Source organism: Erpetoichthys calabaricus, chromosome 17 (assembly GCF_900747795.2).
Source record: "Erpetoichthys calabaricus chromosome 17, fErpCal1.3, whole genome shotgun sequence".
Taxonomy (NCBI): Eukaryota; Metazoa; Chordata; class Cladistia; order Polypteriformes; family Polypteridae; genus Erpetoichthys; species Erpetoichthys calabaricus.
In genome coordinates, this window is record NC_041410.2 from 91,450,984 (window position 1) to 91,476,776 (window position 25,793).

The 25,793-nt window shown below is 43.6% G+C and overlaps 1 protein-coding gene across 1 annotated transcript in view; it reads right to left on the reverse strand.

Moving 5' to 3' along the window:
* The window catches only part of fah (fumarylacetoacetate hydrolase (fumarylacetoacetase)), a 40,410-nt gene that overhangs the window by 8,854 nt on the left and 5,763 nt on the right, over positions 1 to 25,793 (reverse strand). Inside the window, exons 4-11 of the mRNA XM_028822664.2 lie at positions 24,964 to 25,013; positions 21,510 to 21,600; positions 20,825 to 20,922; positions 19,598 to 19,650; positions 18,988 to 19,087; positions 6,649 to 6,779; positions 3,667 to 3,742; positions 2,488 to 2,534 (exon numbers count right to left, since the gene is read on the reverse strand). Coding sequence (XP_028678497.2) covers positions 2,488 to 2,534; positions 3,667 to 3,742; positions 6,649 to 6,779; positions 18,988 to 19,087; positions 19,598 to 19,650; positions 20,825 to 20,922; positions 21,510 to 21,600; positions 24,964 to 25,013 — 646 coding nt within the window. The remainder of the gene's footprint in view (positions 1 to 2,487; positions 2,535 to 3,666; positions 3,743 to 6,648; positions 6,780 to 18,987; positions 19,088 to 19,597; positions 19,651 to 20,824; positions 20,923 to 21,509; positions 21,601 to 24,963; positions 25,014 to 25,793) is intronic.

Here is a 25,793-nt window from a genome sequence, read left to right on the forward strand (position 1 = left end):
ATGTGCCAGTAGCCTCTTTAGTGTTATGTTAACCTGTAGAAAAATTATATTATGTGTAACAGAAACATTTAAACACAATTTAAATAATTTGTCAACATAATCACAGTAGGGGAGGCCTGTCGAGTGTCCCCTGCTGTACTGATGCAGATTTGGCACACATCCTTCATGGGAGTTACTATAGAGTAGCAAAACACAATTAAGTATTCATGATTTTTTTAAATTGCAAGATACTATTTCATCCACTAGATGGCAGCAGAATGCTATCCCAAGTGCTGTATGAGTTTAAAACTGTACAGCTTCACCCAAGAGGCACTCGGGCTTAACCACATTTACATAGAATCACCAGGCGTAACGTGCTGATGGGACCGACGTCGTCAGGTGTAAAGCACTGATGGGACCGACGTCGTCAGGTGTAAAGCACTGATGGGACCGACGTCGCCAAGCGTAACGCGCTGATGGGACCGACGTCGCCAAGCGTAACGTGCTGATGGGACCGACGTCGCCAAGCGTATCGTGCTGATGGGACCGACGTCGCCAAGCGTATCGTGCTGATGGGACCGACGTCGCCAAGCGTATCGTGCTGATGGGACCGACGTCGCCAAGCGTATCGTGCTGATGGGACCGACGTCGCCAGGCGTATCGTGCTGATGGGACCGACGTCGCCAGGCGTAACGTGCTGATGGGACCGACGTCGCCAGGCGTAACGTGCTGATGGGACCGACGTCGCCAGGCGTAACGTGCTGATGGGACCGACGTCGCCAGGCGTAACGTGCTGATGGGACCGACGTCGCCAGGCGTAACGTGCTGATGGGACCGACGTCGCCAGGCGTAACGTGCTGATGGGACCGACGTCGCCAGGCGTAACGTGCTGATGGGACCGACGTCGCCAGGCGTAACGTGCTGATGGGACCGGAGTCGCCAGGCGTAACGTGCTGATGGGACCGGAGTCGGCAGGCGTAACGTGCTGATGGGACCGGAGTCGGCAGGCGTAACGTGCTGATGGGACCGAAGTCGGCAAGTGTATCGTGCTGATGGGACCGAAGTCGCCAGGCGTATCGTGCTGGTTTGGTCATACAGTGCCGTATGCATGACTTTCGCTCTCTGATGACCGACTCACATTGTCACCACTATTGCTCAATTCAAGTGATGGTTCAGATTCTGTTTATTGTAAAACTGGATTTTCAGCTTTTCGTTTACATGCCATTGTGTGTTTTGGGTTAAAGGCTCCGCCGCCCCACTCATGAATATTGATGAGTTACTATAGAGTAGCAAAACACAAGTATTCATGATTTTTTTAAATATAGCATGATACTATTTCATCCACTAGATGGCAGCAGAATGCTATCTGAGTGCTGTATGAGTTTAAAACTGTACAGCGTCACCCAAGAGGCACTCGGGCTTAACCACATTTACATAGAATCACCAGGCGTAACGTGCTGATGGGGCCGACGTCGCCAGGCGTAACGTGCTGATGGGGCCGACGTCGCCAGGCGTAACGTGCTGCTGGGGCCGACGTCGCCAGGCGTAACGTGCTGCTGGGGCCGACGTCGCCAGGCGTAACGTGCTGATGGGGCCGACGTCGCCAGGCGTAACGTGCTGATGGGGCCGACGTCGCCAGGCGTAACGTGCTGATGGGGCCGACGTCGCCAGGCGTAACGTGCTGATGGGGCCGACGTCGCCAGGCGTAACGTGCTGATGGGGCCGAAGTCGCCAGGCGTATCGTTCTGATGGGACCGAAATCACCAGGCGTATCGTGCTGATGGGACCAAAGTCAGCAGGCGTAACGTGCTGATGGGATCGAAGTCGGCAAGCATATCGTGCTGATGGGATCGAAGTCGCCAAGCGTATCATGCTGGTTTGGTCATACAGTGCTGTATGCATCACTTTCACTCTCTGATGACCGACTCACATTGTCACCACTATTGCTCAATTCAAGTGATGGTTCAGATTCTGTTTATTGTAAAACTGGATTTTCAGCTTTTCGTTTACATGCCATTGTGTGTTTTGGGTTAAAGGCTCCGCCCCACTCATGAATATTGATGTTACTATAGAGTAGCAAAACACAAGTATTCATGATTTTTTTAAATATAGCATGATACTATTTCATCCACTAGATGGCAGCAGAATGCTATCTGAGTGCTGTATGAGTTTAAAACTGTACAGCGTCACCCAAGAGGCACTCGGGCTTAACCACATTTACATAGAATCACCAGGCGTAACGTGCTGATGGGACCGAAGTCGGCAGGGCTTGGGGGTGGGGTGGGGGGGGGGGGCTATTCAAACACCTGGAGATGTCCTTTCTGTGCTATGCAGACTCCACAGAAACTGCAACCGTGCCATTCCATTCAATTTAAATCATCACTATCATCATCATCATCATTACATGAAAATTATTTTTGAGCAATATGTCTACATCGCTGATTATAAAGGGCATTTTTAGAGCAACCGCTTTGTCTCAATTACTTTCAATGTGCATGAAAGGATTACCTTGAAATTTGACTTGCATAGAACAGCCGCTTCCTTCATCGATTCACCTAATTAAAAGAAAACAAATGTCCATTCAGTGCTTGCATCAAGATGAAAGTGACAGAGGACGTTCTTGTCCGGTGGGTCATTTTGTAACTGCCAGTGCAGAACTGTGACAATTCTTAGTGTATACTCAGCAGGTGCTTTTTACCCAAGGTGACTTATGGGGACAACATACATTACAGTGGTGTCACTTTATCCTCCATTATTAGGTTTGCTTAATCTATTTCAGGGTCACTGGGCCTGGATCCTATCTCAGCTGCACCCACCTTGCCTGGGATGCCAGTTCATTACAGGTGTGTTCACAGGTACACCCCTAGAGCAGTTTGTGATCATTATTACTTGCTGTTTGGCTGACGCTTCATCCAAGGTGACTTACAACATTGGAGAGATACAATTCAGATACATTTCTTTATCCAGCTGGATCACAGGCAGGTGAAGTGACTTACTTGTTCAGGACCACACATGGCCTCAGCAGTGGAGTTTCAACCCACAATCTCTGGGTTTGAAGTCCAAAGCTTTAACAACTATGCCACAGGGCCTGCCGACTACGAGAGGAAATGTAAAGTACCAACAGACAACAAAGCAGCAGACACAGAAAGGCCAAACAGGAAATGTGATGGCGACATCAGAAAATCAGGTTGTGAGACGATTCACACTAAGGGACAAATGGCAGGAGGGAAATTCTTCCAATCACACGAGAGCCCATTCCTTAATATGCAGTCAGGTATCGCAGCCCTTGGCACGTGAAGAAGCTGAAATTTGAGCAGACTCACAAAATCAGTTGGCAACTGCAAATTACTTTTAAATTTGTAGGAAAATCCCAGCGTGTACACCCGACTTTAGGTACCACAATCACACAGAAGAGTTTCACCACAAGACTGGCACCATTTCACTGTATGGGTAAACCCTTTACATGTCAGACTTAGGTGGAGATTTTCTGAACGCAACCAGCAAATACAAAAAGTATGAATACATGACCATCCATTTTTAGGTACTTTAATGATATTGACGGTAAAGGGTGACAACTCTCATCTGTTGGCTTTGCTTTGCTCTCCGGAACCTCGGCTTTAAAAGGCCGCCCTTCCCTTGTCTGCTGAACTGTTAAATATTTAACTGTATGCAATTTACTTCAAGTACCTTTCAAGGAGACAAACAGATTGATGTCAAATGTGTACTGATCCTCGTGGCTGAGGTAGGGCAGCGGTGTGGGCTCCTGAAACGGCAAACAGAAGGTTAGTGGTAAGTCAGGAAGCTGGCACAGGGCCGAGAGCAGGCAGCGTCATTTATCAGGGCAAAAAGTGCGGAGACCAAAGGGGCACTGACCCCAAAAAGAGAGTAAAGTCGAACCAAGGCATCTATTATTTTAACTGAAGAAATAATCATTCAAAAATATAACTGAAGCAGTACATCATTTAAATGACAACAATACTCTCAACAATACAAACTAAACAGGTAGAAATAATAAAAAATAAAGATTTAAATGCAAAACTAAACAAATAAGTTGATATTACAAATTAGACAGAACATTTAAATACAAAACCAAATATATAAGTTGATATTTAAAAAAAAATAAGACAATAAATGCAAAACTAAATAAGTTGAATTTAAAATAATTAAAACAGAAGAGTTAAATGCAAAACTAAATAAATTGCAATAAAAAGATTTATATACAAACCTTAATAAATAAGAAGGTATTTAAAAATATTAAAAGTTTAAAAAACAAAACTAAACAAAGTGAAATTAAAACAAAAGATTTAAATACAAAACCAAATAAATAAGTTAATATTAAAAAAATTAAACAAAGAAAGACCTAAACAGGAGATTTAAATGCAAATCTAAATAAATAAGTTGAAATAAATAAATTATCCTTGTTATATTCAGTTTATTTAAATGTTTGGATTTTTTTTTTTTTATTTCAACTTTTTATATTTAGTTTTGTATTTAAATCTTGTTTTATTTTTAAATTTCAACTTATTTAGTTTAATATTTTAATCTTGGGTTTAATTTTTTAGATTGCAACTTTTTATAGTTTTGTATTTAAATCTTGTTTCATTTTTAAATTTCAACTTATTTAGTTTTATATTTTAATCTTGGGTTTACTTTTTTAAATTGCAACTTTTTATATTCAGTTTTGTATTTAAATCTTTGATTTAATTTTTTAATTTCAACTAATTTAGTTTTGTATTTTAATTTTGTATTCAATGTTTTAAATTGCAACAAGATTAAAATACAAAACTAAATAAACTGAAATTAAAAAATTAAAGAAGACTTAAATGCAAAATTAAACAGAGGTTGATATTAAAAAATTAAAAGATGAGTACAAAACTAGATAAGTTTATATTTAAAAATTAAACAAAAAAAGATTTAAATTTAATACTAAATAAGTTGATATTAAAACATAAAAGAAAAGATTTAAATACATAAACAAATTTTAAAAAAGTTGATTTTTTAAAAAAATAAACATTTAAATACTAAATAGGAAGAAATTTTTTAAAATGACACAGAAGATTTAGAGGCTAAATGAGGCAGCCGAGCCTCCAATGGTAATGGACCAATCAGGCTTATGAATCTGGCCTGGGGGTGGAGTTGTCATGCAAAAGAGCTGCTGGAAGTCACAAGAGGGCGGGACTCCTCAGGAAAGGAGTTAAAAAGTAGGGGTTGGATGGTTGCTTCATGCAGTGTGTTGCTGGGAGCTTCTGGAACGTTCTCTGTGTATGTCCAGAAAGAGGTCCAAGTGGTGCACCCCAGGGCCATAACACTAGGACAGCTTCAGCGGTGCATCTATAGCATGTTCTGTGCAATGACCCTGAGACGGATTTAGTGCACGCAGAATCGCAGTAGTGGTTTCAGCTGTGGAGGTATTGGAGCTCACCTCAGAAGGTGGCTGAGTCTGCTGTGGAGCCCGAGTTCAATCGCCCCTTTATGGACATAACACCAATCTGTAGCTACCACCGACTTCAATGGATGTGCTGCAGTATGGCCTGTTAGGGGAGCCGAAGGTATCCAAGGCAGGAATTGAGATGAGAACAGGTATGAAGTGGCAGTGGGCAGAGTAGACAGCCCGGCTAACAGAATCAAGACTGCACGCTGGTGAGACTGGAGACACAAGGCTCAGCGGAACTGGGATCAGTTCAAATGACCCATTTTTACTCTGCCGGAGGGAAGGAAAACCAGAGCCTGGCCCAGAGGGAGGCGAAAGCATTAAAGGAGGAGAGGATGCCCAGCATGGTAACCATGAAACAACAGGACACCTTGACAAGGTGTGACAATGCTCTAGAGAAGAGGGTGACAATGGACTGAGCTATGGAAAGCCCATCTGTCCCGGATAAAATTTCTTATCCAGGCAATCCGTCTATACAAGGGGTCAGGCAGAGACATCAGCATTGCAGTTGTGCTAAAAATTTGGAACCTTGACGCACATCGTCGGTTTCTATTCCGTGGCACTAGGAGAGGTGAGATACCACTGACGACGTGATCACGTACTGAAGGTACAGTAATTGCAGAAACCATCAGAACAGGAATAGATCAAAGCAAGTGGTCCCATCCTGCAAAAGAGGCCATCACCCACCAGCCTCTGCAAACAGACTGGCTGTTGATGGTGGACCTGGAAGAAGAACAACTAAGGTGCCCCCCCCCCAGCACATTACAGGCACTAAGCAAACACCAAATGTCTTCTTTGTGTCGGAGTTCACCAGGCAACTCATCATGTTGGAGCGCACAGATCACTTGGATTCAAGCCTTTGTCAAGGAAGCTCTCCAAGTATGAGGGACAACTGCAGATGAGGAGGCTGGAAGGCAAAGTGTGGCACGATCTCCGGCCAGGGCCATCAGCACATTGGGCATCGAAGGACAACGGAAGAGATCAGTCATCCACGATACCACCGAAGTGTCAGAAAAAGCCGCTCGATAGCAGCTTTTGGTTGGGTGTGGGCGTATGTTAAAGTAGCTAACTAGCCAGCAGGACACCAACTGGGCTGTGATCAGTCTCAGTTGGGTCACCTGGAGGAGGGTCTCTGAGGCTGAAAGACCTGAAATGCCCAATGATTTCAGGAACATCACTAAAGGTGCGTCCAGATGTGCATCAGCAGCCGTGTTTCAAATGTTACTAAACTGCAATACCTGTGCGGGATTTGGCTGAACAAATGGCATGAGGGCTGCCATCGGGACCACCCATGGAGAAATTGTAGTTCCAAAGTTCTTCGCAAGAAAAGGTCCAAGAGGAACATACTCCCATTTCTGGATGTCTCGTGCTAGAAGAGAAGAGAGAAATTGCACGTTATTCACACCCGGGAACGCCATTTGCTGTAAATAACTTCAAAGCTTGAAGCAGCAGGTTACAAAACGGATCTGTAGGAAGAGGAGGCGTTTTTAGAAATGGAGTCATTGAAAATGGAGTGAACACTGCAATGGGAGAGGCATCAGGAGGGATGAATGAGCTTCCCGTTATCATAGAGGAGGAGAAAAAGAAGAAGAAGAAGAAGGCAGCCTCATCTTCCTCCCTCAGCAGAATGGATAACTGATGGACAGAACTTTGATGACATTACTACCGACCCTCCTGAAATGGCCTCTTCTGCCACTCAAACCTGAAGAGTCAGTGAGCATGCGACTCGTGTTTGAGAAGACGTCTCTGCATTCATGGTGTGTTGTTATCTTTTTGTAACCTCTTCAATTATACGGGAGATCCAGTCCTTTAAAATCTCTTGCATCAATTAACTTCCTATCTATATATACACATTTAGATACTGTGTATAATGTACATATACTGTATAATATACACATACAATACATACGGAAATATATACACATACAGATACACATGTACTATATGCTGTAAATATATACAGTTAGGTCCATAAATATTTGGACAGAGACAACTGTTTTCTAATTTTGGTTCTGTACTTTACCACAATGAATTTGAAATGAAACAACTCCGATGCAGTTGAAGTGCAGACTTTCAGCTTTAATTCAGTGGGGTGAACAAAACGATTACATAAAAATGTGAGGCAACTAAAGCATTTTGAACACAATCCCTTCATTTCAGGGGCTCAAAAGTAATTGGACAAATGAAATAATTGGAAATCAAATGTTCATTTCTAATACTTGGTTGAAAACCCTTTGCTGGCAATGACAGCCTGAAGTCTTGAACTCCTGGACATCACCAGATGTTGGGTTTCCTCCTTTTGAATGCTCTGCCAGGCCTTTACTGCAGCGGCTTTCAGTTGCTGTTTGTTTGTGGGCCTTTCTGTCTGAAGTTTAGTCTTCAACAAGTGAAATGCCTGCTCAGTTGGGTTAAGATCAGGTGACTGACTTGGCCATTCAAGAATTTTCCACTTCTTTGCTTTAATAAACTCCTGGGTTTCTTTGGCTGTATGCTTTGGGTCATTGTCCATCTGTATCATGAATCAATTTGACTGCATTTAGGTGGATTTGAGCAGACAGTATGTGTCTGAACACCTCAGAATTCATTCGGCTGCTTCTGTCCTGTGTCACATCATCAATAAACACTAGTGTCCCAGTGCCACTGGCAGCCATGCACACCCAAGCCATCACACTGTGTTTTACAGATGATGTGGTGTGCTTTGGATAATGAGCTGTTCCACGCCTTCTCCATACTTTTCTCTTGCCATCATTCTGGTAGAGGTTGATCTTGGTCTCATCTGTCCAAAGAATGTTTTTCCAGAACTGTGCTGGCTTTTTTAGATGTTCTTCAGCAAAGTCCAATCTCGCCTTTCAATTCTTGAGGTCTATGAGTGGCTTGCACCTTGCAGTGCACCCTCTGTATTTACTTTCATGCAGTCTTCTCTTTATAGTAGACTTGAATATCGATACACCGACCCCCTGGAGAGTGTTGTTCACTTGGTTGGCTGTTGTGAAGGGGTTTCTCTTCACCATTGAAATGATTCTGTGATCATCCACCACTGTTGTCTTCTGTGGACGTCCAGGTCTTTTTGCATTGCTGAGTTCACCAGTGCTTGCTTTCTTTCTCAGGATGTACCAAACTGTAGATTTTTCCACTCGTAATGTTGTAGCAATTTCTCGGATGGGTTTTTTCTGTTTTTGCAGCTTAAGGATGGCTTCTGTCACCTGCATGGAGAGCTCCTTTGACCGCATGTTGTCTGTTCACAGCAAAATCTTCCACATGCAAGCACCACACCTCAAATCAACTCCAGGCCTTTTATCTGCTTAATTGATAAGGACATAACGACGGACTTGACCACACCTGCCCGTAAAATAGCCAAAGAGTCAATCGTCCAATTACTTTTGAGCCCCTGAAATGAAGGGATTGTGTTCAAAAAATGCTTTAGTTGCCTCACATTTTTATGCAATCGTTTTGTTCACCACACTGAATTAAAGCTGAAAGTCTGCACTTCAACTGCATCGGAGTTGTTTCATTTCAAATTCATTGTGGTAGCGTACAGAACCAAAATGAGAAAAAAGTTGTCTCTGTCCAAATATTTATGGACCTAACTGTATACATATACATGCAGACATCTATATCTGTAACCCTGAATAACAAAATAAATACAAAAAGAAAAGGATCTTTACAAGGATCACGTGGACATCCTTTCAACTGGGAGTATGATATTGAACTGACTCAAACACGGCTGAACTGCTGGTCATTGTGGTTCCAGGCAGGAAGGGGGGGTCCAAGAGGGCAGACAATAGAAGTGATGTCAGAGGTGGAAAGTCCATAGACATAGAATTACTAGACGCCTCATGACCAGCAGCAATGTATGTCAACATCGCCGCCATATTGCGAGTGGCACTGCTGTGGAGTAAAGTAGTGGATAAAGATGTCTCACGCATGTACTGCTTGGGCTTGGACAAACCGCTGTACGCTCCAAACCAGATCCCGGGGGATTACATTTCATAGGTAAGGCTGAACAATTGTTTTGGTTATATTTGACCATTAGAAAATCCCGTTTTATAATCTTAACTTTAGCTACGCCAGGCTAAGCTAGCAAAGCTATGCATTTATGTGCTCAAGTGAGCCTCCAAACAACGTTTTGGCTAAACGTATTTAGTCACTAACTATGTAGATTGCTGTTAGCTGTTAACATTTCTCAAACTTTGAAGGTTTCCCCAAGAAATCCACCTCAGGAAGCAGTGGGAGGTAGCTCTTAGACGGGATTTTGAGAAAGCTGTCCTGTGATGTGTGCCGTGCTAGTCTGGTAACAGATGCTGTACCGGCATCATATGATCAAAGCTACCACTCGCTCACATTAAAAAACAAAGGAGGTTTGATGATTCCTTCTGAGGGTCCAGTCAAGGTGGTCAAAGTAGCTGAGCATGTTATCTGACAGTCAACATTAGGGCAAGCTGTCAGTGGATCTTTGAACAATCAGTTTGTTCAGGCTGAGATTGGTTCAGATGATGTGTTTTATCTCAAGGAGCTCATTGAGGAAACACAGTTTGAAATTGACAACCATCATTATATGCTCATGTCTTTAGTTGTCTGTCTTCCACAAACTAAGGCTGCACCACATCGCCAGACTGAATACTCTCAAATTACAGAGTGGCAACACACGGAAAAAGCTATGGAAGACAGTTCTGTGTCTAGGATTTTAGATCCTATCCTGTATATATTTAAGTAACCACATTGTGTGTTTGTGTGTGTGTGAGAGATTGAGAGAGGAATGAGTGAAATGTTTTCAGAAATTATTAAGCCAATTTGTATATAATAAAATGGTTTATTTTTGTCACTGAGTGGATCATTTCACTGTTAGAAGAAAGACCAGACTGCCAGTTGCAGTCTAATTATTTTGACTTTCAGACATTGGTCAAGTTTTCATCTCAGTAATTAATAATAATAATAATAATACATTTTATTTAATAGGCGCCTTTCTTAGCACTCAAGGTCACCTTACAATAAAATTAAACAACATTAGTAAAATTAAAACAAGAGAATGATAAATCAAAAAGCAATAATTAGCAAACAAACAAAGATAACTGGCAGTAACAATGCAAAATTCACAATTGGTATGCCAGTTTGAAAAGATAAGTTTTGAGGGCAGTTTTAAAATGCGTTATTGAATCGAGCGGACGGATATGAGAGGGACGAGAATTCCAGAGTTGAGGAGTACAATGAGAGGACACTCGAGCTCCCATAGCACTGAGTTTGATGTGCGGTACAGAAAGTCGAGCTGCAGATGATGATCTGAGTGAGCGAGAGGAGTGTCAGTCTGGAGGAGATCAGGGAGGCTGTGAAGAGCTTTAAATGTTAAGAGCGGTATTTAGTATTGTAATCGGTAGTTAACAGGGAGCCAGTGAAGTTGAGAGAGAATCGGTGTAATATGTTCAGTGGATTTACAACAGCAGGTTATTATCCTGGCAGCAGAATTTTGAAGAAGTTGTAAGCGATGGATACGTTTTTGTGGGGTGCCAGATAGAATAACACTACAGTAATCTATACATGAGGATGACTCGGGCGTTAACCGATACTTCAGTACTGTGTTGCGTAAGAACAGGAAGAAGTCTAGAAGTGTTTCGGAGATGGAAGAAGGCAGTCCGAGAAATGTTACTTATATGGGAGGAATTATTTAATAATAATAATAGTAATTATTTTTATTATTATTTAATAACTGCAGTGGGCTGGTGCCCTGCCTGGGGTTTGTTTCTTGCCTTGCGCCCTGTGTTGGCTGGGATTGGCTCCAGCAGACCCCTGTGACCCTGTAGTTAGGATATAGCAGGTTGGACAATGGATGGATGGATGGATGGATGGATTATTTAATAATTGCCATATTTGTGTATAAATGGATATAAATAATTGCATTTAAACGATTCACCAAAATCTGTTGTATGTAAACGATACTGTTTTAAACATTGTTGTTTATTCATCAAAAAACTTGGCTTCCATGTCTACCTGTATTACTTTAAATGGCACTTTTGCCACTCGCAATATGGCGGACGCACTGACGTATCGTGTCGACTGGGCAACACAGTGAATGCGGCGTCTATCTATCTACGTCTATGGGAAAGTCTGTCAGTCTTCCATTCTGCATAGGGTAGGAAGAGGGAAGACATTAGCACACAGCGCCACTCCCTGGTTCGGTGGGTAACTGCAGTTACCATAGCCTTTTAGCTGCCTCCCAAGTAAATGTGCCCCTCTGTATCTCTCGCATGCATATTATATTTTATTACGTTATTATATTTAAATCTCTCTATTATAAAAAAAAAATCTTGGGGAGGGAGACTAGGGTGACGAGACATGATCTTCTCAGAAGACAATTTGACAAGAGACACATTAACTTGCTCCCAGCCCTTAAAACAACAAGCAAAACACACAGCTCACCAGCACTAGAAACCCAGCAGATGATCCCTCCGCTTCTGCTTGTATGCGTTCAGCCTCCCTGACCCCCCTACCCCCACCAACGCGACCAGCAGAGAGGCAAAGTGGAAAAAGGACAGCAGAGCTGTACAGGCTTTGAAATGATCGACGGGCAGCTGAAAAGCAGAACAGACAGCTCGCCAGCAGCAACAAGCCAGCAGATGATCCGACCACTTCTCCTTAGCGTGTGTTCAGCTCAAACCTAGCACCCCCCGCACAACGTGAGTGGCAGAGACACGAAGTGGAAAAAAGACAGCAGCTGTACAGGCTTTACAATGATCGACGGGCAGTGCAACAGCAGCAGCAGAAAGACAGCAGATGATCTGAGGGCATCTCCTTAGCATGCATTCAGCTGACCCCCTTCACAACACAAGCAGCGTTATACGTCCTGCGAGAAAGAGATTTAACCATACCTGGGCCGGAAATAAAGGACAAGTATTGTTTTTACAAAAGTTTTAAGGTAAAAATAATGCATATGTAACAATTCCCATGACAATAACAATCTCTTCAAATTGTAAACCAAACCCAGGGGTGGGCGAGCAAAGTGAGCAGGGGGCAGAGCCCCCTAGTTATATATATTACAAAATTGAAGAATTCTATCCAATTTATATATATAATTCTGTCAGAATCACAATCTGATTATTAGGTGGTTACCTGCCAGGTAAGTCTTGTGGTTGGCTGGCCAGTTGGCAAACATCCGCCACGTTCTCTCAGCTGCGAGAAGCAGATCATAGATATGTGCTGCAGTGTCTGCCAATTTATACAAAGAGCACACGACACGTGTTTCACCCTTATTGGGGCTGGTCAAGGTGTACGCACGTTTTCCCCTCGGACACTACACCATGGCGCATGGTTCGCTTATTTGGCAGGGTGAAGATCGGAGTGTTACATTCTTTTACCGATTAGCCGGCCAAACACAAGCGTTACCAGCTAATAATCCGATTGTGATTCAGACTTAAAAAGAAAGACAAGACTCCTATCTTCACCCTGCCAAATAAACGAACCAGACTTGAGCGTCAGAGACATCGCCTCAGGTGCTGACGTCAGAGGTTCAATCCACCGTAAGGAGATGCAAAAGAGCGCACACCTGGCGAGCCCCAATAAGGACGAAACGCGTGTCGTGTACTCTGTATTATTTGGTAGATACTGAATCTCATATTATAGATTAGATTTCTCTCTATTATACAGTGCATCCGGAAAGTATTCCCAGCGCATCACTTTTTCCACATTTGGTTATGTTACAGCCTTATTCCAAAATGGATTCAATTCATTTTTTTCCTCAGAATTCTACACACAACACCCCATAATGACAATGTGAAAAAAGTTTACTTGAGGTTTTTGCAAATTTATTAAAAATAAAAAAATTGACAAAGCACATGTACATAAGTATTCACAGCCTTTGCCATGAAGCTCCAGATTGAGCTCAGGTGCCTCCTGTTTCCCCTGATCATCCTTGAGATGTTTCTGCAGTTTCATTGGAGTCCACCTGTGGTCAATTCAGTTGACTGGACATGATTTGGAAAGGCACACACCTGTCTATAGAAGGTCCCACAGTTGACAGTTCATGTCAGACCACAAACCAAGCATGAAGTCAAAGGAATTGTCTGTAGACCTCCGAGACAGGATTGTCTCGAGGCACAGATCTGGGGAAGGTTACAGAAAAATTTCTGCTGCTTTGAAGGTCCCAATGAGCACAGTGGCCTCCATCATCCATAAGTGGAAGAAGTTCGAAACCACCAGGACTCTTCCTAGAGCTGGCCGACCATCTAAACTGAGCGATCGGGGGAGAAGTGCCTTAGTCAGGGAGGTGACCGAGAATCCGATGGTCACTCTGTCAGAGCTCCAGAGGTCCTATGTGGAGAGAGGAGAACCTTCCAGAAGGACAACCATCTCTGCAGCAATACACCAATTAGGCCTGTATGGTAGAGTGGCCAGACGGAAGCCACTCCTTAGTAAAAGGCACATGGCAGCCCGCCTGGAGTTTGCCAAAAGGCACCTGAAGGACTCTCAGACCATGAAAAAGAAAATTCTCTGGTCTGATGAGACAAAGATTGAACTCTTTGGTGTGAATGCCAGGCGTCACGTTTGGAGGAAACCAGGCACCGCTCATCACCAGGCCAATACCATCCCTACAGTGAAGCATGGTGGTGGCAGCATCATGCTGTGGGGATGTTTTTCAGTGCCAGGGACTGGGAGACTAGTCAGGATAAAGGGAAAGATGACTGCAGCAATGTACAGAGACATCCTGGATGAAAACCTGCTCCAGAGCGCTCTTGACCTCAGACTGGGGTGACGGTTCATCTTTCAGCAGGACAACGACCCTAAGCACACAGCCAAGATATCAAAGGAGTGGCTTCAGGACAACTCTGTGAATGTCCTTGAGTGGCCCAGCCAGAGCCCAGACTTGAATCCCATTGAACATCTCTGGAGAGATCTTAAAATGGCTGTGCACCGACGCTTCCCATCCAACCTGATGGAGCTTGAGAGGTGCTGCAAAGAGGAATGGGCCAAACTGGCCAAGGATAGGTGTGCCAAGCTTGTGGCATCATATTCAACAAGACTTGAGGCTGTAATTGCTGCCAAAGTGGCATCGACAAAGTATTGAGCAAAGGCTGTGAATACTTATGGACATGGGATTTCTCAGTTTTTTTTATTTTTAATAAATTTGCAAAAACCTCAAGTAAACTTTTTCCACGTTGTCATTATGGGGTGTTATGTGTAGAATTCTGAGGAAAAAAATGAATTTAATCCATTTTGGAATAAGGCTGTAACATAACAAAATGTGGAGAAAGTGATGCGCTGGGAATACTTTCTGGATGCACTGTAGATATTTTTTTGAGACCCGAATTCTCAGCATGACAGCCCCCTGTTAGCTGCAACTAGAAAGAAACGCTGCTTAGACCCCCGTTTTGTCTTCCAGCGCCCTCGTGTGACTCGTTTATTTCTTTAACTTCTGTTGTGTTGCCACGCAATTAAACGGGGTGGTCCGACTGGCACCCCAACTATTTTGGGATTCTGCGAGTCACTGTGTCCCACAACAGAATGAAACGCTTCTGAAAATCATCTTCTGGTTCAGTCCACTATAAAAGACACTATAGGGAAGGAACCATGAGGAGCTAAAACGCGTTTTCAATCTCAGTAACTTCACCCTGGCTCAGACATGAAGCCCCGCTCAGGCGGTCGCCTCTTTTTGAGGTAACCCATCGGCTCCTCTTCCTGGCTGTGGCCCCCCGAGTTTTAAACAGCCAATACCCGCGTGGCACTTATCTAACAAACTCCCCACCTCCACCATCCACTCGAGTGCTTTGGCTCCCTCGGGGAGGTTTTGCACAGAAAAACAAATCAAAAGTGGTACCTCAGCAGACTGACTGGATGGTATAAATCATTTTATTTATTTATTGATCAAGCTGCCAGTGCGCAGCAGGGAGCACAAAGCGAGTTCTTATCATCGGCCACAAGCTGCACACTCGACGCCTTTCTCAACTTGCTAGCTTGAGCTCCCTGTAATTATTAACTTGATTTTTCTGTTGGCCTGGCATAAAATGCGCTCAATATGAAGAGGAAGAAGAAAATTAAAAAAAAAAAAAGAAAAAGTCATAACCATCACCAAGACTGTAAGCCTACACACTAAGGGGCTGAACGGACTCAAATTTGATGTTTTCGCCTTAATGTGACGCCTCTCTGATGTTTTCAGAGCTGATCTTTTCTGGTCAGATTGAACTCATGAATGGTCCTAACTCAGATGATACGTATCTGATTTGTGCGGTGCGCCAAAAGTAAGTGATACCACCTCGGCACGAGAGGGGGCGCTGCCACTAACATTCTCATCTCCCTCCTGGCCAGCAAACTCGAGATGACCACCCCCTTGAGGTGAAAGAAGCCCCACCTGAGCTATGGAAAGCCTATCTGTCCTGGACTCTTAACCATGAAACAACAGGGCACCTCGACAAGGTGGGACAATGCTCTAGAGAAAGAGGGCGACAATGGACTGAGCTATGGAAAGCCCATCTGCCTCGGATAAAATTTATTGTCCAGGCAATCTATCTACACGTGGGGTCAAAGCAGAGACATCAGCATGGCAGTTGGGTTGAAAATGTGGAATCTTGACGTACATCGTCAGTTTCTACTCCGAGGCACTGGGGGAGGCGAGATACCACTGACGACGCGATCAGGTACTGAAGGGTTATCACAGAAACCATCAGTGCGGGAACAGATCAGAGCAAGTGGTCCCATCCTGAAAAAGAGGCCATCACCAACCAACCTCTGAAAACAGACTGGCTGTTGATGGTGGACCTTAAAAAACAACTAAGGCGCCCCCCCCCACCCAGCACATTACAGGCACTACACAAAGACCAAATGTCTTCCTTGTGTCGGAATCCACCAGGCACGTCATTATGTTGGAGTGCACAGAACACTTGGATGAAGCCTTTGACAAGGAAGCTCTCCAAGTATGAGGGACAACTGCAGAAAAGGAGGCTGGAAGGCAAAAAAACGGCACGATCTCCAGAAAGTTCCGTCAGCACATTGGGCATAGAAGGACAACGGAAGAGATCAGTCATCCATGACAAGTAAGTAAGTAATAGCACCTCAGCACCAGAGGAGGCGCTGCCTCTGACACTCATCTCCTTCCTTCCCAGCAAACTCGAGAAGCCCGCCCCTTTGAGGTGAACGAAACCCCGGTGATAGAAGCCCCGCCCCCTCCACAAGAGGGGTTCACTGCCTCTGACACTCTCATCTCCTTCCTGCCCAGCAAACTCAAGACCGCCCCCTTGAGGTAAAAGAAGCCCCGCCCCCTACAGTCTGCCCAATAGGACACGACTGCTCCCTGGAGGATGGCGTCTCATTTACATGCTGACCTGGCTTCTGCGCTGATCCAAGCCAGCAATGGCCTTTAGTGAACGTCCCAACCAAGAGGACTGCCTTGTAGTTTAAAATGCACATTGAAGTGCTTGATTTCCATTTTTTTTTTTTTTTTTTTTTTTTACTCAAATTAAATGGGGTTTGTTGCCCAGCTGGCACCCCATGCAATCTGCCTTGTTCTGCACCATCTTTTTCACCCTACGACAGTGGCCATGTGACATGGATGAGAACGGTCAGATCAGAATTCTTGCGTTTTTCTGCTCACACACGGCAACACAACAATGGAGGCGAGATCGAGATGTGGCAACAGTCGCGGTGCCACCATTGCTGGGTCCTTTCTCATACCCACACATCTCTGGGTGCAGCAGTGCCAGCCGTAGCTAAAGTGTCTGGCGTTTTCTCGACCTTCTTGACCCAATTGTGTGCAGTTGATGAACCGCTTACCGCCTTCACGGAAAAATGCGATGCACGCACCAGCGACTCACCCCACCATCTTGTCGGGTTTAACACCACGAGTCGTCCCTCAGATACGATGGCTCGTGCAGAGACGCATCAATGTGTGCCATTTCAGAGGACAGTTAATGTGTCACTTGTACTTATGAATGTGAGCCGTCAGGATGGCTCAGTTCTGATTTTTTGATCGGATCGGATTTGCCGATGAGGCCTGTAATGTGAACGTAGCACCAGTCGGCCTTTCCGGCTCACTACAGAGAGAAAGGACTTCAAGCCACCAATATAGTGCGTGAAGGACATGCGGGGGACGCCTTCTCAAGGGGCAATACTCCCCCAGAACAGAAGAGGGCAAAAATACAAAATGAAGAATCCTCCATAAAAGGCAAAGCTGACGAATAAACAACTTTTGAAGAGAGAAACATCTCCACGCTGAGGGAACAAGTAAAGTAAGTCCAAAAACGGACTTCTAAAATGCCTATCACGAACAAATCTCGAAAGGTGAAGAGCAATAAAACGCAAAATAAAATGAACCATCAAAGTAACATACAATACAAGGGACAATGAAGAGTCGCCCACCAGCGGCAACACTACCCAACGCCACTTTGAAGAGAAGCGTCTCACGTTGGCACTTCGGTAGATTCTGCTGATCTCGGCCTCCATGGAACCTCAGAGCGATGGACCAGAATGTGCGATCTCCACACGGCTTTAGTTTGGTACGAGGGACTGACAGGAGGAGATCTCAGCACGGGGGGCCAGCAGTGTGGAGCTGAAGGAGGTCCGTGATGTTCTGGGGGAGCTGGACCATGCAGACCTCCCAAAGTACGTAAAAGCAATTTGGAACTGGATCCAAAATTTCAGCTGAGCGGCAGGGGGTCCAACGTAGAGAGTGTAATATAATATGGAGATGATGGTCCAAGAGTGTGAACAGTTTAAAAGCTGAACCAGACTGAAGACGAGACAGGTCAACAGGGAACTGCAGGCGACATGACGGACGTGACGAGATGAAAGCACGGATAAGCACGGCCATCCCAGCCTTGGTAACAACAGATTTCAGCTGGTGGGAGTTTCTTCAATTGAAATAAAAAAATAAAACAAGAGTGACGGAGAAACCGGATGAGTGCAACAAAACTGAGAGAGACAAACTGATCCAATATGGACGCCTCCATCATGCAGTCAAATGTACGGCTCTCATGGTGCTCATCTGCAGGGAGGTTGGGGGCAAAGTGTCAATTGGTAGTAGGAGGAGAGGCCAGGCTGGGGGGGGGGGGGGGGGGGGGTTTGGACATTGTACTGTGGTGGGCAAGTGGAGGAGAGCAGTCGGGGTCCTGAACCCATGTAGGGCTCAAGTCATGTGCACTCCGGACAGTGAAACTCACACCTGCACATCTCCTTAGAACAACTGAATGAGGAATGAGAAAAGAAAGAAAGAATGAGAGAGAAAGCAAAAGAGAGAGATGAACAGAAAAGAAAGAAAGAAAAAGAAAGATGGAGGGAGAGAGAGAGAGAGAGAGAAAGAAAGAGAAAGCAAAGAAAAAGAAAGATGGAGAGAGAGAAAAAGAGAAAAAAAGAAAATAAGAAAAGAAAGAAAATAAAGAAAGGAAATAAGAAAAAGAAACAAAGAAAAAGAAAATATGAAAGAAAAAGAAAGAGAAAAAAGAAAAAGAAAGAAAAAAGGAGTATACAGTAGTTAGCATGGAACACGCGGTGTATAGACACTACAGTCCAATTCTAAACGTACATTTGTGGGGTCTCTCTCGGTAAGGGAGGAGCCCCCCCCCCTAGTGTACATACACCCCTGAATAAACAGGATTCCTCACCGCTCCAGTCGTTCATTAACACCATCCCAAAGATGTGCTCGTGGGCTTTGTGAACCGGAATTGGCTCCCCCAGAGGATTGCCAGGACCTACAAAAAAAGCCTGCAAGACAAACCGTTCAGAGGTAAAGCAGTGAATCGAGCCTGGCGTTATAGAGCGCCTTACACAAAGAGTTTGAATCCAGCACAAATAATAACAATGGAAGGCTCCCTGACGACTCAAACACAATCCTGTTTCTCCGTGCTCCCTTAAGGTGAATGCTTCTGGACCAATGGTCTCCAAGGCGAAGGTCATGTGACCGCTCGCTCCACCGCCACTCATGTTGACACATGCTAGCCACGCCCTCGTGCCTTTGTAATTACACACACACACACACACGCAGTGCAGTGTTCACTACCTTTAAATCAAACCAGCTGAAGAGTCCTGTGACCGACTCGCCGAGGGTGTCACACCACACACCAGCGTGCAACAGCTGCCTACGGTTTTCATAAAGTTATATGAACAAAGTTTTACAAACAAAAATCAGACACTAAAATCACATAAGGTGGCACTGGCTGAACTGTGGAGACGTGGAGAAGAAATCTAAAAGAGCAGACAGACAGACAGACTTACCATCTCCAACTCCATATCGAGGAGTTTACACGGGCCAAACACCGGAGGTTTCGCTGCATTGGACGAGAAAAAAGAAACCAAACAAACAAACAAACGTTAAATCAGCCAACCGGTGCCAAATCAGCAACACTGAATAAGAAGCAGACCTGCGGCCGACTCGGGCAGATTTGCACATTCCTGGGGTGCTCGGTCAGTTGCTTCAAAAGAGGACAAGAGCATAGAGAGAGCAGGGGGCCCATTACCACATGAACAAGGGGAAGCTGGGGGTCCGGGCATTGGAGCGATAAACAGCGAGTGCTGCTACGATTTACAAAATTTACAAAAGACACACACACACACACACACACACACACACAGGGACAGAGGACTTTGGATACGTTTAACCGGGTGATGAATTCACCGCAGCTCCTCTAGTGCCACAAACAGCCACCCAGATACAGCAGAGTGACACAAACCTGCAAAATGTCACAGTCAGGAGGCAGGAAGGCAAGAAAGGACTTCAGACTTATTACAGGAAAAAGACATGGAAGAAAAAGATGGAGGAGAAGAAGGAGAAAAAGACGAAGGAAAGGGAGAATAAGAATGAGGAGAAAGTGAAAAAGGAGGAAAAAGGACAAAAAGTAAAAGAAAAGGAAGGAGAAAGTGAAAAAGTAGGAGGAAAAGATAAAAGTAGAAGGAGAAAAAGAAACAGGATGAGAAGAAAAAGGAAAAAATGAAAAAAAGAAGAAATGGAGAAAGAAGAGAAAGTGAAAAAGGAGAAGGAAAAAAGGAGAAAAGAAAGAAAAAGGAGGAGAAGAAAAAAAAAGTAGAAGAAAGTGAAAAAGAAGGAGAAGAAAGTGGTGAAGGAGAAAAAGAATAAGAAAAAGGAGGAGGAGGAGGAGGAGGGAAAGAGGAAAAAGTAGAAGAAGAAGGAAACAAAAAGGGAGAAAGAGGAGAAAGTGAAAGAAGGAAAAAATGAAAAAGTAGGAGGAAAAGGGAAAAAATAAAAAGGAGAAGGAGAAAAAGAAAAAAGGAAAATGAAAAAGTAGAAGAGAAGGGAGAAGGAGGAGAATGTGAAAAAAGAAGGAGAAGAAAAAGAAGAATGGGAAAATAGAAAAAGGAGGAGGAGGAGAAGAGGAGGGAGGAGAAGATGACGAGTAGCAGGCAAAGAGAAGAATCTCTCAAGGTGATGCGTTCACACGCAGCATTGTCCCCCGCAGTGCCATTTCAAAGGCAGCATTTCCTTACCGTCATCGGGACGCATCTGACCCAGGGGTCTCCGGATGGGGGTGCCAGAGATAACGACGGAGGAGGCTCTGCCATGGTACCCTACAGGGAGATGAAGCCTGAAGGAATTAGAAACACGGGTTAGGAAGCCAACACGAATGCCCCAGGCTAACTCACTCTTTCTTTCTTTCTTCCTTCCTGCCCTGGTGTTGTGACTCCAAATGTAAAGGACCAGGATGGTGTGCCGTTGTCACTTAGCGCTGGCTCCCTGAAGCCACACCATCAGTTCAAAACCTCGATGCTCGCCTACACAATAGTCAGTACATGGAGACGAGACACTTGGGAGGTCCTGTGCTCGACCATTGAGGTCTGCTGATGAACGCCGGTGAGTATCAAATCTCAGTCCAGACTCGTTTTATGTGTGGCTCCTAAGTTGGTGAGTGAGCTACCCCAAAAAATGAAATTCTGGCTCCCTCGATGTGTTGTTCTGTGAATTTCTGCCTAACCGATATTACCTGTGAGGTTTTTCATGATTGGCTGTATTTTAGCTTTGAGCCCCCCACTTGTGGGGACCAACTTTGTACCCTTGACCTGTGACACTTGTTCACAGACAGACTCCCAAAAGGGCTGATGTTCCCCGACTATGTTGACCTCTATTTGTCAGTCGCTTTGGACCTGCTAAGCTAGTCATTGTAAATGTCATTACCAGTTTGGCATCAGAGCGTTGTCTTTCCCTCTGAACATAATTCCAACGTTGGTGGCGTGATCCAAGGAAGAATAGAAATCGGTGTAATCACCTAAGGAAACACAAAAGGAAAAAAGAGTATGAAAATATACCTGTGTAGACGAAACATCCGAGGGGAGCCATTTACTTCTTCACTGAAAACCAAACCCGAGACTGTGAGAAACAAAAGCAAAATACCCTGAACTTTGTGTCGGAAAATTGAACAAAATAGGGCAACGATCAATCAAGAGTACTTTTTAAAGAATCACAGTTGAGAACATTCTTAATGAAAACATCCATTTTTATTCTTTCCTTTCTGTATTTTCCAACCTACACCTCATAATCAGCATGAACTGGTCATTGAAACCCAACACAGCTGCAGAAATGCCGTCGTTTCTACATGCTGTGACCAAAATGTACCCAAATCCCCTCAAAATGAAAGTTTTATTCACATCTGAAGGGTCCGGTTTGACATTTTAAACTATGGAACCGAGGGGGAAATGAAAGAACGAGTCTTTGTCCCAAACAATATGGAGGGCGCTGCATATTTGTTGAAACTGAAATAATCAACATAGACCTCAGCTTTAATGAAGTGTACCATGCAATGCAAAATGCTCAGTTTTATATTATATATTTATTATAAGATATAGCTAATGTTTGTGACATGCCATTTGTTGGAATGACAAATGCCATGCAGAGGTCTTTGGCATAGGCAACATTAATGCTTGCGATGCGTCATCTGTTATAATGACAATAGCAATGTGTATGTCTCTGTTATATGCCTTTTGGTATGGGATTCGTAAAAGCAGTGTTAATATTTGTGATTCACCATCTGTTGGAATGACAAATGCCATGTAAAAGTCTTTGGGCATATGACATTTGGTTTAACATTACTAAAAGCAGTGTTAATGTTTGTGATATACCATCTGTTGGAATGGCAAATGCCATGCAGATGTATTTGGCATATGCTATTTGGTATGGCATTCATAAATGCAATGTTAATGCTTGTGATGCACTCTCTTATAGAATTGCAATTGCAATGCTTATGTCCGTTATATGCCATCTGGTGTGGGATTCGTAAAAGCAGTGTTAATATTGTTGATGCACCATCTGTTGGAATGACAAATGCCATGTAAATGTCTTTGGCATATGCCATTTGGTTTAGTATTCATAAAAGCAATGTTAATGTTTGTGATATGCCATCTGTTAGAATGACAATAACAATGCATAGGTCTCTGTTATATGCCTTTTGGTACGAGATTCGTAAAAGCGGTGTTAATATTTGTGATTCACCATCTGTTGGAATGACAAATGACATGTAAAAGTCTTTGGGCATAGGACATTTGGTTTAGCATTAGTAAAAGCAGTGTTAATGTTTGTGATATGCCATCTGTTGGAATGGCAAATCCCATGCAGATGTCTTTGGCATAAGCACTGTTAATGCTTGTGATGCGCCATCTGTTAAAATGAAAATTGCATCGCAAATGTCTCTGTTGTATATCATTTGGTATGGGATTTGTTAAAGGAGTGATAATATGTGTGATGCACCATCTGTTGGAATGACAAATTCAATGGAAATGTCTTTGGCACACGACATTTGGTTTAGCATTGTAAAAGCAGGGTTAATGTTTGTGACACATCGTCTACTGGAATGACAAATGTAACGCAGTTATTAAAAACAAAAAGTGTTTGTGATGTGCCATATTTTGGAGTCATAGCAACAAGACAGACACATAGACGGCGGAGTGGTGGCTCCGAGGCTAGAGATCTGCACTGGCAATCAGAAGGTTGCAGGTTCGAATCCCGTAAATGCCAATAGGGACTCTGCTCTGTTGGGCCCTTGAGCAAGGCCCTTAACCTGCAATTGCTTAGCGCTTTGAGTAGTGAGAAAAGCGCTATATAAATGCAAATAATTATTATTAGACATGTATCCTTTTATTAAGGAGGATATCCAGTATATATATTTTGAATATATGAGTGGAAATCACAGAAATAGACCATTGATATAATATGGTATGGTATGTGATTGGAAAATTTAAAAGGGAATATTTGTGCTTGGCAGACCAAATTTCATAGGACACACCCAAGAGAGTTCAGGAAGCAAAAATCTTCATTGCCCAGCGTAACAGATGCTTAAAAATTAAACTTCTGCTGCCCTCTTGTGGTTCAGTTTGGTATACCAAACTAAGTGCATAATCTGAAATAAACAGTTTGTCAAGTTTTAATGAAGATGTGGTGGCGGGGGTAGTGGGGGCTGCTGCCGCTGCCAGCAATTAAGCCTAATTGAAAGGCGTCAAGTCAAGGTTCAGGCTTTTGCTGCCGAGTCAGCAGCACTCAGAAGGCTCCGGAGTCTCATCAAGTTTGACTTTACAGAAGATGATCATTGCCCCGTTCACAGGGTCTAATCATTAGACTCCATTAATAATTCATTCACATAAAATTTTGTATTCTTCTTTTCTTTCGACAAGAGGATTTTCCTTAATTGCACTTGTGCGGCATGTTACAGGCGTCGAGGATTGATTTCCTAATAAGAACATCACATAAGTGACTGATTGGAATTCAAATGAGGCCAACCTTCAGCCCACTGGATACAATTTTAATGAGGGGCAGCCAATGAACCCGGGGGGTCCAGTTGGAATAGATCTAATGGGATGCAGAGTAGGGAGCTGGTTTTTGTTTTTTTTTTGTGTATGAATAATGAAGGTGGAGGGTCTCGTCCAATGAAGATGCCCCCTTCTTCATAGACATGAACAATGCCACGTCACATGCAAGGCCGAAACTGGTTATAGCAGTGTATGCAGGAAGCTCTACGGGGTATCTTATTTGGGTCTCGTGCCTCTAATGGTATGGTGACTGAGAGGGTTCGGTGCTGTCCATCAAGTATTTATGGTAATTATTGTTGTCTAACGAAGTAGGCAGCGACTCCCTACGACCTAAAAATGGATTAAGCGGATTAAAAATAATAGAGGGATGGTGACTTTGGAAGAAATAATGACAAACTGCCATCAGTATGTGCCACATTGCGCTCAAGGAAATAACAAGCTGGACCTTCTCCTTTTAAATGTTAAAGAGGCCTTTCAGTGTGAAGCCCTGGCACCTTTGGGTAGATCTGACAACAATCCGCTCCACCTCACCCTGTCATGGAAATGACCGACACAGTTGCCAAAAAAATGACAGCGCACATTTAAAAAAAAAAAAAGGGTACCACAGTAAAATGCTAATAAATTTTAAACTCCGGGTGTCCAAAATTTCCAAAAATAAATAGCAAAATTGAAATCCTGGGGTATGCCAACCCCCAAACAGATGCCCAGAAAACTACAAACACTTCAGGGAAATGCATAAAAAAAAAGAAAAACTGACAATTTCTGACCAATAGTAATCCAGAATGGTGGAAATTTAAAAAAAAAAAAAAAGCACTGGGCATACAAGGCCTTACCGATGTCGGCTGGCAGATGCATTTCCGCTAAGCTCTGATGCACGAAGGCCCTGCGGAAAATAAAAGAATGACAATGAGAAAGAATCAAGGCCGTGAAACACACTAATGAGAGGCAGCCGGATGGCATCGGGGCAGCAGAAGAAGCTTCATGTCCTTTCATTATAAGATGACGCATGTTGGACAGCAGATTCGGACGTAAAACCAATGTGACCAGACTCCATTTTCTTTCCCTTTCTCTTTTCCAATGCTTTGTGAGACCATTACCTAAATAGAGAATTATTTTGTTTATTGGTGGCATGGTGGTACCATCACCAATGCTGTTGTAGGTTGGGCTTGAATGCCAAACTGGTCATCATCTGTGAGTTTTAAAATTTAACTATTGTCTACGGGTATTAAAGAGATGGGCAAGTTGGGCTGATCAAAGACGGGGTAGAAAGGGGGTGTGTGTGTGTGTGAGATTGTGCCCTGTCACAGGTTGGCACCACACACAAGCCTTTGACACTTTGAACCTATTAGATTAGATAGTGTAGTAGGCAAAATTAAAAATTCAGATAGATAGATAGCGTAGTAGGCAAGATAAAACATTTAGATTAACAAGGAAGGCATTACCAGAGAGAGAGAGAGAGAGAGAGAGAGAGAGAGAGAGAGAGAGAGAGAGAGAGATAGATAGATAGATAATGAAAGGCACTATATTACAGATAGATAGATAGATAGATAGATAGATAGATAGATAGATAGATAGATAGATAGATAGATAGATAGATAGATAGATAGATAGATAGATAGATAGATAGATAGATAGATAGATAGATAGATAGATAGATAGATAG